Source organism: Emydura macquarii, unplaced genomic scaffold (assembly GCF_026122565.2).
Source record: "Emydura macquarii macquarii isolate MOO-44397 ecotype Brisbane River unplaced genomic scaffold, CSIRO-AGI_Emac_v2 contig_1635, whole genome shotgun sequence".
In the NCBI taxonomy this organism is placed as follows: Eukaryota; Metazoa; Chordata; order Testudines; family Chelidae; genus Emydura; species Emydura macquarii.
Genome location: NW_027131772.1, coordinates 89411 through 100588, shown reverse-complemented (window position 1 = coordinate 100588; position 11178 = coordinate 89411). Strand labels below are relative to the sequence as shown.

Below are 11178 nucleotides of genomic sequence, written 5' to 3'. Positions count from 1 at the left end.
GCTTGAACCCAGTCGCCTCTTGGCCCATGGCTCACCGGGTCCAACCTGCCTTTGGGCCCCACGACCGAGCCTCCTTCCCAGTCGGGCAGGATGATGGCCCCGCCCCACACACAGCCCAGGAAGTTGCCCAGCCTTATAGCGTCCCTCACACCCTTCTCTCATTGGTCAGCACTGAGATACGCTGCTGGGAACCAATCAGAATGCAGGATTCTTTGAGGGGGCGTAGGCCAGCAATGGCAGTGGGCGGAGCTCAGGGGCGGAGCCTGCGGTGGGGGAGAGGTCTTATGGGCCAGTACCCTGATAATGATTCCCTTTCCTTCCCCACCACCCCGTCAGCACCCAGGGACCCAGGGACCAGCAGCCCCCGCACCACCCGTCACCCTCCCTCCCTCGGCATGGAGCGGCTGGGCCTCGTGCTGCTGATGGTGACTGCAGGTGAGAGAAAGAGAGAAAGTGTGTGTGTGTGTGTGTGTGTGTGGGTGTGTGTGTGTGTGGATGTGGGTGGGGCCCCCTGCTGGAGGGGATGAGCCCTGCTCTGTCGGCCTGTGTGCCTGCACACTTGAGTGCGTTTCTGGCTGTGTGAGTGTTTGTCTCTGAGTGTGTGTGATTGTGTGCTCGGGCACCATTGTGTGTGTTTGCGTATGTGTGTGCCTACAAGATTGTATGTGGTGTTCATCTGTGCACGTCTGTGTTTGCCACTGTGTGCGTTTATCTGGGAGCGGATGTGTGCACGATCACGTGTGTGTGTGTGTGTGTTCACACGAGAGTGTGCGTGGTGCTTGTGTTTATCTGTGAGTATAAGTGTGAGTCTTTATGCATGAGTGTTGTGCAAGGAAGACTGATTGTGTGCCTGCACCATTGGGTGTGTTCCCTGTTCTGTTGGTGTGCAGTTGTTTATCTGTGGGTCTGTGTGTGCATTGAACCAGAGCAATCTTGGCCAGGAAGGCGTCTTCAGCGATCATCGTGTCCCAGCGTTTCTCAACTTTTTTGATACCATGGACCGGCTTGCTGCCTTCCTAAACTGTGTCAGGGAGACCTCAGGGACTGGCGCCGGTCCACGGCCCAGTCATTGAGAAACACTGATCTAGCCCACCCCACCGCGCCGAGGCAGGACCAAGTAAACCGAGACCATCCCTGACAAGGGTTTTGTGTGACAATCTAAATTGCCTTCCTATGTAACACAGGCCCGAGAACGGCCCCAAAATAATCCCTAGGGCAGATCATTTAGCAAAACCTCCCATCTTGGTTTACAAGTTGTCAGGGATGTAGAATCCTTGGGAAGATGGGCCAGTGATGACTTGTTCCCCCCGACAAAAATGTACGCCTGGTTTCTGGTCTGTGTACGTGGCTGTGGGTGAGCCGGGACATGCGTGTTGCAGGTATGGCTTTGCACGTTAAACCGACGCAGGCGAAGCCAGTAAGACGAGAATGCCCCCTTCACGGTGATTTTAGTTGCTGACGGTTGACTGGGATTGGGAGCCTGGAAGGACGGCCTGGGATGTGGGAGACCTGGCTTCTATTCTGCCCGGCCAGAGATGCAGCCTGACCTTGGTTGAGACACATTGCCTCTCTGTGCCTCAGTTTCCCCCTAGTGTGCAAAGGGGCGAATACCCCTGCCCAGCCTAGGTGGAGGGGAGGTGCCCAGATGTTGTGATGATGGCTGGGCTGGAGACAGAATTGCCAGGGGGCTGAAAGGGGAGGGTGCAATTTGGTGAAGTTTTCTAGTCGCCATTGGCAGCATCTGGGCAGAATTTGAATCAGACACTGAAGCAAGAAGGGGAGAAAGCTGGAGGGCCCTGATCCTGAGCTGGGGCAAAGCAGGGCAGTGGTGCAGCGTCACAGAAGTTCCCCCGCCCCTTCCCCAGTCATGAACCTTTCTGCTTTGCCTTACAGTAAGCGGCCAGGACGTCCGGATCGTCGGCGGTGCCCCCTGCAATTCTCACTCCGTGCCCTGGCAGGCTGCCCTCTTTGTGGGTACCCAGTTAAGCTGCGGAGGGACCCTGATTAACAGGAACTGGGTAGTCACCGCAGCCCACTGCAACGTCAGATGGTGAGTGTGGGTGAGGTGGAGGGTGTCTGCGTGTAGGGGGGAGGGGGTGTGTGTGTGTGTGCATCGCAGTGGGTGTGTGATTGTGAATGGGTGTGAGCGTGAGGTCGTGTGTGTGTGTTGGGGCATGCGTGTGTGATTGTGATGGAGCGTGAGAGTGTGGCTGTGCATTTATGGGGAGGGTGTGTGATTGTTAGACTGTAGTTGTGCATTTGCGAATGTATTGGGGAGAGTCTGTGTGATTGTGAGTGGGTCTGAAAGTGCATTTGTGAATGTGTTGGAGGGGGGGTGTGACTGTGCGAGTGCGATTGTGCATGTGTGTGTTTTGAGTAGTGTGTGATTATGAGAAGGTGTGAGAGTGTGATTGTGCATTTATGCATGTGTTGGGGAGCATATGTGTGATTGTGCATTTGTGTGTGTGACTGTAAGTGGCTTTGAGAGTGCATTTGTGTGTGTTTGGGGAGAGCATGTGTGACTGAATTTAGGGGGGATAAGAGTGTGTACATGATGTGTATGTGTGTGTTTGCAAAAGGGTGTGTACACATTAGATTGTGTGTGTGTGTGTGTGTGTGTTTGATCTGGGTAGCCCAGGCCAGAGAATCTCCCCTAGTGATTCATCCAGCCCATATCTGATGGTTGAGCTCGCCCCCCCTTAACTCCACCTTCATAGATTCATGGATTCCAAGACCAGGAGGGCCCGTTCTGCCCGTCCGGTTTACCCTCCCGTATAGCCCAGGCCAGAGAACCTCCCCCAGGGATTCCAGCTTCCTCCGAGCTCTTGGTCCCCTGCTTTTCTGACGTGTGTTGGTTTCTCTGCAGCGCCATCAGTGTGCGCCTGGGAGAACACAACATCAATCATCTGGATTGGACGGAGCAGCTACGATTCTCAGCAAAAATCATCCCTCACCCTGGCTACAACTCCGCCAGCAAGGACAACGACATCATGCTGCTTAAACTTCTCTCTCCGGCTAACTTCAACAGCTACGTCCAGCCCCTTGCGCTGCCGACCAGTTGCCCCTCTCCTGGGGAGGAATGTCTGGTGTCTGGATGGGGAACGACAAGCAGCCCTCTAAGTACAGTAACAAAGCTCTACCCGTCTTTGGGGGCAGACAGGGGGCGGTCTTAGCTTCAAAGGGGGAGGAGCCAGCAGGTTTGAAAAACGAGAAAATCACGAGAATTTTGAACATCCCCCAAAATTTCTTCTTCTTTGCCACTTCCCTGTTTGTCTCAGCAACTTTTATGGCCAATTCCTCTGAAAATCTTCCTAGGAATTTATTTATTTTGCTCTTTCCTTTCAGAAATCGATCATTTCTGAAGTTTCAGTTGGAGCCTCCTGGGGAAATTCACCATAGAAATTTTACCTCCCCTCAACGTAAAACAGGGTGGCTGATCAGTTGAGGATCTCCCTGGCACGGGGCTTCTGCCTGGGAAAAGTTTGATTTATCATTGAAAAAAAAATGAGAACTGAAAAACTTTTGCCAGAAACATTTTGGTTGGAAATTGGCAAAAACTTTGTCACAAAACGAAAAAAGATTTTGGCCAAAACCTGAAGGTTTTTTTTGGTGGAAAGTAGTAGATTTTGGGGGGTGAAAATTAAAGGAATTTGGCTGAAAAGCAGAGAAGTTGCTACTGAAAAAGGAAAAAAAAAAAATTGGCCCAAAACAGAAAAAAGTTTGGGGGCTGTGTATTCTTTTGAGGAAAAGATGAAAATCCGCCCCCTTCTCTGGTTTCCAATGAACACTGGTTCTATTTACGAAAGATTTAGCGAGGGTTAGCCTGTGATTAAGAGATGTTCTAGGCACGTTGGAGACGTGAGTAGCATGTGGCTAGACAGGTGCTCATCAGTTAAAGGGGTGATAGGTGCTACGAGCCACGGTTATAAGCAAACTGTTCTTTGTTGCCCTCTAAGCCAATTGGGGTATAACTCCTCCTGGTTAGAGCTGGGCTGGAAGTGATTCTCCCCTCCTGTGCACAGTTTCGAGATTTCAGCAACTTTTCCCATTCTGCATCGGGACAAAACTGAGATCTTCTGACATTTTTAATGGCACCTTATAGCCCCTGTGCTGTGGGAACCCCAGGCTCAAGTTCCGGCTCCAATAAATACTTAGTTATTTCTACAAAGTCTCCCTAACAGGAGGGATTGAGGGAGACATTGCTGAGGAGATACGGGGGTTGCTGGTTCAAGACCCTTCTCTGAATCTAAACCTAACTCACTAGGGCTGTGTCCATTGACCTTGGCTCTGGACCTGACCCTACGTCACTGGGATTGTGTGCATTGACCCTGGCCCTAGATCTGACCCTCCATCACTGGGATTGTGTGCATTGACCCTGGCCCTGGATCTGACCCTAAGACTTTCTCCCACTGACACAACATCCATTGTGCTGTTGTTTGTTTGTTTTTTGTAGTATCCTTCCCAGATCTTCTCCACTGTACCAACGTCTCCATTATCTCCTCGGAAAAGTGCCGGGCGATCTACCCTCGCTACTACACCGACAACATGTTGTGTGCCGGCGTGCTGGAGGGGGGAACGGATTCTTGCCAGGTGAGGGGAATTGCACAACTGAAAGCAGGATGTGGGCGGGGCTGGCCTCGGGGGCAGCTGGGGTGGGGGTGGGACCAAGAGAGGGGAGAGGGAATGGGAGGAAGGTGAGACCAGCCCAGATCGATTCTTGAGTGTTTTTCCATAGTGGCATAGCTTTCAAGGCTAGAACAGACCATTCTGCCCACCCATCCATAACTCCGCCCCTTTATGTGAGTGTCCTTAACTCTCATTGCCCTTAACTCTGCCCTTTTAATAGTTTTGATGTCTAGAAGGTATGATTAGATCATCTAGGATGGAAAATGTCACCCATTTACTCCCGTATCAAGCCAAATTTCATGTATGACCTTGCCTATGGCTGCATTAAAATACGTGTTGTTTTTGTGAGCGCTGTTTACTAGGTGATCCAGATTGTTCTGTAGAATTGACCTGTTCTCTGCTGTCTGGTTATTGAGCCTCTCCAGGGACAACATCTTTCTAGCCCAAGAGGTTTAGAAAGATGTTTAAATTGTTTAAATCAGAGCTGAGATTCTGCCACATAGACCAGGACAATAATGGACTTTTCAGATCTCTGGCCATTCCAGAAAATCAGGAAAAAAAATTTCATTTCGAGTCCAGCCACTAATGAAAATGTTTGTAATTTCTGGCCAACTGAAAAATCAGGGAAAAAAGAAGCTTTGTGGCCAGGGCAATGTTTCATTTCGGCAAACTCAAAATAGCTCCTTTCAATTTTGGCCGTTTGTAACCGGGGTTGGTTTTAAAGGGAAATTTTGAAGTGCAAAGTTGTTGCAAAGCTGAGCTGAGAAATTGACACGTTTTGTTTCCAAACTGTCCAGAGGAAAGATTTTGATGTTTTAGAAACCTTGGGTCGGTTTCTGTCCAACCGAAACAAATTAGGTGAAATTGACACGAATTCACGAAAATGTTTCCATGTCACCAAATCTCCGCTTTTTGCCAGGAAAAGCTTTGTGCAGAAAAATGTTGCCCAGCTTGTCTTCCATAGTCATAAAGTCAGAGAGTTTCAGGTTAGAAGGGATCACTGGACCATCTAGCCTCCTGGATATCTCAAGCCATCAACACCACCCCATACCTGCACAACAACCAAAATTAGACCACCTTATTACAGCCAGGATCCTGTGACTGTAGGAACTGTGGGTTTAGGAAAAGCCCTGAATATCCTGAGCCTCACCAGAGATTGGCAAGTCTGGGGATGAACCCAGGAGTTCTCAAGAACCCAGAAAAAAGAGCAGGAACAAGTGTGGGAGCAATTATAATGGGTGGGACTTGCTTATCTGATTGTTTCAGCAGAGTCTCTGAGCCACTAATGGGCAGACATGTCTTGACAGGGGCTGGCTGGAGCAGCCCGATTAACCCCACTCACAAAAATAATCTGTTTGTTGATGGAAAGACAAGAAATTCTCTGAAATCCCACAGGGGTCTGTTTTGGATGATAAAAAGGGTGCATAAACCTGGCCCTGCCTCCCGTGTTCATGGGCCGTGGGGGGAATGGCTTCCTAACACAGCAAAAAGTCTGGATCTTCTCATTCTCCTCCCACATTAGGCAGTGTGGCCCACAAGTTAGAGCAGGGGAGTGTGTGCACGAGGCAGGCTGGGATTCTGTGTTTCCCACTCTTTGTGAATTTGAATAGAAGCAAAACAGCCACATTTCCTTTCCCCACCCACCTCCCCCAGGATGGGTTTGAAAATCCCAGCCTCACCTGCTGCAGGAAGTGACTGCCCTGCTCTGTGCCTCTGCTTCCCCATCTGGGGTATAATAAAAATGTGCGCTCCTCCCCTGCCGAGAATCAGCACCAGGCTTAGACAGTTTGGCAGGGCACTACACTGGGAGTCAGGACACTTTAGTTCTAATCCCAATTCCTGTTGGACGTCCTTGGCCAAATCACTTTTCCCCGCTCTGTGCCTCAGTTTTCTCATCTGCATAATGGCGGATAAGAATGAACGCAAGCTCTGCCCATGCAGGTAACCAGCAAGAGACTTAGACAAGGTGGTGGATTAGAAGTCAGGACAACCTGGGTTCTATTGCCACCAAGTGACCTTGGGCAAATTACTTCTCTTCCCTCCATGCCTCAGTTTCCCCCCACTCTTTGTCTGTTTAGACTGTGCTTTTTTCTTTTTTGGGGGATGGGGGCAGAAATTTAACTGAGGGCTCCCAGAATCCTAGCTGGCACCTTAACCATTGGACTCTCCTTCCTAGCCAGTATGTGGCAACCTCGTCGGCAGGTATTTTTGGAAAACAGCCTGTATTTTTAAAGTGGTAGCAAGAAGCCTGGTAGCAGGAGAGCTGGGGATTGTCATAATCAGGAAGAGGGAGACAGATCAGCTTCCAGGGATAATGCCATTTCCTTTATTATAATAGAGCTCCTTGTTCAGTGTCAGCAGAAAGCGACTCTATGCCGGCAAACACAGGCTGGCTTGTTGTCCCCCTCTAGTGGCTGCTGCATAGGTCCCTGGTGTCTCCATCTCCTTTAAAGACCTATTCACTTCCTTCCAGATGCAGTCTTTGGGACTGCACTGTTCCTGAAGTTCGCCATCTAGTGGCAGACAAGAATGATACATCCCACGCTTTCATTGGCTAGTTATGCAATCACTTTGGGGTCTGCTGATGAGCCCTGGAAAAATCTAGTCACGAGCAACCCTGTGATTTGCAACACAGCAGGGAGAGGGCGTTTGCTCCTGGCCATTGAGAAACGATTTGCTAGGGCTGGTTGGAAATTTTCCATAGAAACGGGGAAAACTGGGTTTTCGACTAACCCAAGCTTTTGGTGAAAAGCATTCTGCTCTCTGCGAACATTTAATTTTTTTGGTGACAAACCAAGCGCCTGAAAACCAAAATATTCAATCTGTAAAGATCACTGTGATTCCTAAGACTTCCATGGTGCACTGCTTTTCCCGTCCAAGAAGGGAGACCGTGGTGCATCCTGGGAGGTGTGGTCCGGCTGAGGAGTCCAGCCCATAGAGGAGAATGGGACTGTGAGGTACCTGAACTACAACTCCCATGAAGCACAGCAGGTTTAAAACAAACAAACGGAAATAACTTCACACACCGCACGGGTCAGCCTATGCAACTCATTGCCAGGGGCTGGTGTGCAGGCGAAACATATAACTGGGTTCAAAAAAGATCTGGAGAAGGTCATTCGTATGTTTTTCTTTTCTTTCCCTATGGACCTATAGCGGTTTTCGGCCAATTTGGTTTTTCGCCAAATTTTCCCGGCCAGAAGATGCTTTTCAACCAAAGTTCAGCTTAGCCGAAACCCCAATTTTCCATCACAAAGCAGTTTCTATGAAAAATTTCCCTAGCCAATAATCTGGCAAGGCAAATGGTGCCAAGTGGTGGCATTTAAAGGTACATAATATGTGCTGGCTGTTATAAGACCAGTCAAACGTGTTGTGCTACAGATGGCTTCCCCCGTGTGTCCCTTCCCACCAGCTGCTTTAATGTGTCTTCATGGCTCCAACTCCCGGGAGACACTGTGGCCTCCTTTCCAAGGTGAAGTACTGCAGCTGGGGCCAAACGGTTTCGGTATTTTGGATTTTCGACGAAGAAAAGAAAAAAAAAACGTTGGGTGGAAAATGTGGGCAAAAGTGACATTTTTTTTCGTTCTCATTGGTAGTTTCTACTGGGAAAGAATCCGTTTCCGGCTGTGCTGGGCTCTGTACCCACAGACGGACGCAGAGGACTCATCCTGGCATTGTAGGCGTGATAACGTTGTTGTTGTCAGATGCAGTGTTGCCTGTAGCTCCTCACTCTGATGTTCTGTTGTCTTGTCTCCTTCTAGGGAGATTCCGGGGGACCCTTGGTCTGCAATGGAAAACTCCAGGGTATCGTGTCTTGGGGGACCCAGACGTGCGCCCTGCCCAAAAAACCAGGGGTCTACGTCAACGTCTGTAAATATATCGACTGGATCCAGGAGACCATAAACAACAACTGACCTTGAGTCCTTTGGGAAACTCATCCCTTCCCCGCTGCTGCATGGGGTCCTTACAGTGCCATTGCAGGTGCATTAACCAGATTGCCCCTCCTGGGCAGCCCCGTGCATGGCGCTGTGCACAAATGTTACATAATAAAGGCCCTCTGCTGCTGGGAGAGGTTAGTTCACAGAAGCACAACATGATTTCATGCCTTGTTCTTAGCGTAACACCAGGCAATCTTATGTACTTTGCTGGCCCTCTTCACCACAGCATCTGTGTGCCTCACAGTTATCAATGTATTTATCCTCCCTCACGCATTTGAGGCAAGGCAGGGCTGTTATCCCCATTGTATGGATGGCAAAACTGAGGCACAGCGCAGCTAAGGGATTTGTCTACAGGAAGGCTGTAACAGAGCCAAGACTTGAACCTGTATCTCCACGGCCAGGACAGGTGCACACACCACTAAGCCATCCTGCTACCTCTCTGCTCCAGCCCTCCCTGTCAGCTGGCTGGAATTTTCCACATGGAAACATTTCCCGACAGAAAATTGGATCAGGTCAGAAATGGAACATTCCATGGGAAAAGTGGAGCTCTTCCCACAGGGGAATATTCCAAAGTCTGAGTAAGCGGGGAGGGAAAAAAGCTACTGTCTCTTTTCCCAATGGTCAGAAAATGGGACACAAATCTGAGAAACCACCCTCCCACTTTCTCATTCTTTGGTGCTGGCCAAAGCTGGGAACCAATGTGAGACAGTAGGGTTTCCCCCGCCACCACCCATTTTTTTCTTTTTTGAACCTTTTCTCATAGGGCGACAGGAATTTCCTGGTGGGAAAATTTCAGAAGGGGGCTATTCTCTCCCCTCCTCTGGTGTGAAAGATCTCTTGAACACCAAGAGCCATTGGCTTAGTATGAGGAACTGAGTGGAGACACATTTGATCCCATGCTCCCAGTGCGTAAGCCCTTTTTAGCCATTTGAGAACGGGCCAGCATCTCTGACCCAGCTCAGTACAGAAATCAGTGCTGGGCAAACACAGATTGAACCTTGGAAGATCTAGTCCAGCCAGAGAGCCTGGCTCATAGAAGAGAAAAGAGGCACCTGAAACTACAACTTCCATAATGCACCATAGTGGTTCAGCAAGAGGGGGAGACCATGGTGCATCATGGGAGATGTAGTCAAACCACAGTGGCCGGCCCATAGAGGAAAATGAAGGCGCAAGGCACCTGAACTACACCTAGTTATTTATTTCCTGGTTGAACTAAAAAAATCCCATCTCGACTTAAAAACGGCCAGTGATGGAGAATTCACCAGAGCCCTGGGTACATTGTTTCAATAATTAATTAGCCTCCCTGTGAAAATTTTAGCACTGTATTTCCAGTCTGAATTTGCCGAGATTTCAACTTCCTCCAGCCGTTGGATCTTGTCAGACCTTTGCTAGATTGACGAGTCCTCCATGGTCAACTTTCTATTTACAGCCTGAGATCAAGTCACCCCTTCACCTCCTCTTTGTCAAACTGAATAAACTGGAGCGCCTTGAGCCTCACGATAAAACCTGTTTGTTTTCTCATCCTTTCATCTTTCTGGGGGCTTTTCTCTGCCCCCACCCCAAATGATCAACGCCTGTCTTGAATTACGGACGCCAGATCTGGAGACACTGGTCCAGCAGCGGTTGCCTCATTGCCAAACACAACGTTCCATTCCATTAAAGAGGCAGTATGCAGTTTCCACCCCACTTAAGAAGAGGCTCACGCAGATCTCCAGCTGAGCGTTGACACTCATATAATCCTCATTTCACTTCTGTGCTGAGCCCCTGTATCGCCTGCCCAGAACGTGCAAAAAGCACAAGTTGGGCGCTTTGCAAAAATCACGAGATTGGCTTTAAAAATCATGCAATCTTTACAAAAAAAAAATAACTGTTGGCTCACCAGTGCCAGGTCCACTTTAGCAAAGGGAAGTTGGACAATGGCAGAGGGTGCAGAGAAGAGCCATGGAAAAGATCTGCGGGCTGGAGAAAAGGCCAGACAGTGAGTGTATAAAAGATCTTGGTCTGGTTAGCTGATCAAAGAGAAGACAGGATGTTTGTCTAGAAGATCGTCTCTAGGAATTATTTTTGGGGCAGTTGCCTGGCCATTGTTATACAACAGGTCAGACTAGATGATCACAATGGTCCCTTCTGGCCTTGGGATCTCTGAACATGAATCTTGGCGTCTTCCAAAGCACACAGGAGGCCTTTCTGGAAGATACTTTAGACAAACCCAATTTACTGCGCTCCATATGGGATAACTAGGTGGAATTTAATGGCCTGTGCCCTACAGGAGGACAGATTAGATGATGGTCGTCTGACCTTAAACTCCATGAATCAGTTATTTCTATAGAACCATAGAAATGTCAGGCTGGAAAGGATCTCGAAAGGACTGCGGAAGGACCAAGTAAACCTAGACCAGCCCTGATGGGTTTATCCAACCTGCTCTTAAAAACCTCCAATGCCGGGGATCCCACCACCTCCCTTGGAAGCCTGTTAACTATCCATAGGAGTTACAAAGCTTTTCCTAATATCTACCCTCAATCTCCCTTGCTTCTGAGTAAGCCCATTACTGCTTGTCCTAGCTCCAGTGGGCATGGAGAACCTTGGTCACCAGCCTTTTTACAACAGCCCTGAACAT

At 49.2% G+C, this 11178-nt stretch overlaps 1 protein-coding gene across 1 annotated transcript; it reads left to right on the top strand.

Annotated features, from left to right (window-relative positions):
- Positions 1-395: 395 nt before the first annotated feature.
- On the top strand, positions 396-10051 carry LOC137157939 (trypsin-like). Its single transcript, XM_067555360.1, has 5 exons — positions 396-435; positions 1894-2050; positions 2867-3120; positions 4454-4590; positions 8385-10051. Exons 1-5 carry the CDS (start codon positions 396-398, stop codon positions 8535-8537), a joined length of 741 nt encoding a protein of 246 aa, XP_067411461.1. The 3' UTR covers positions 8538-10051.
- Positions 10052-11178: the final 1127 nt, after the last annotated feature.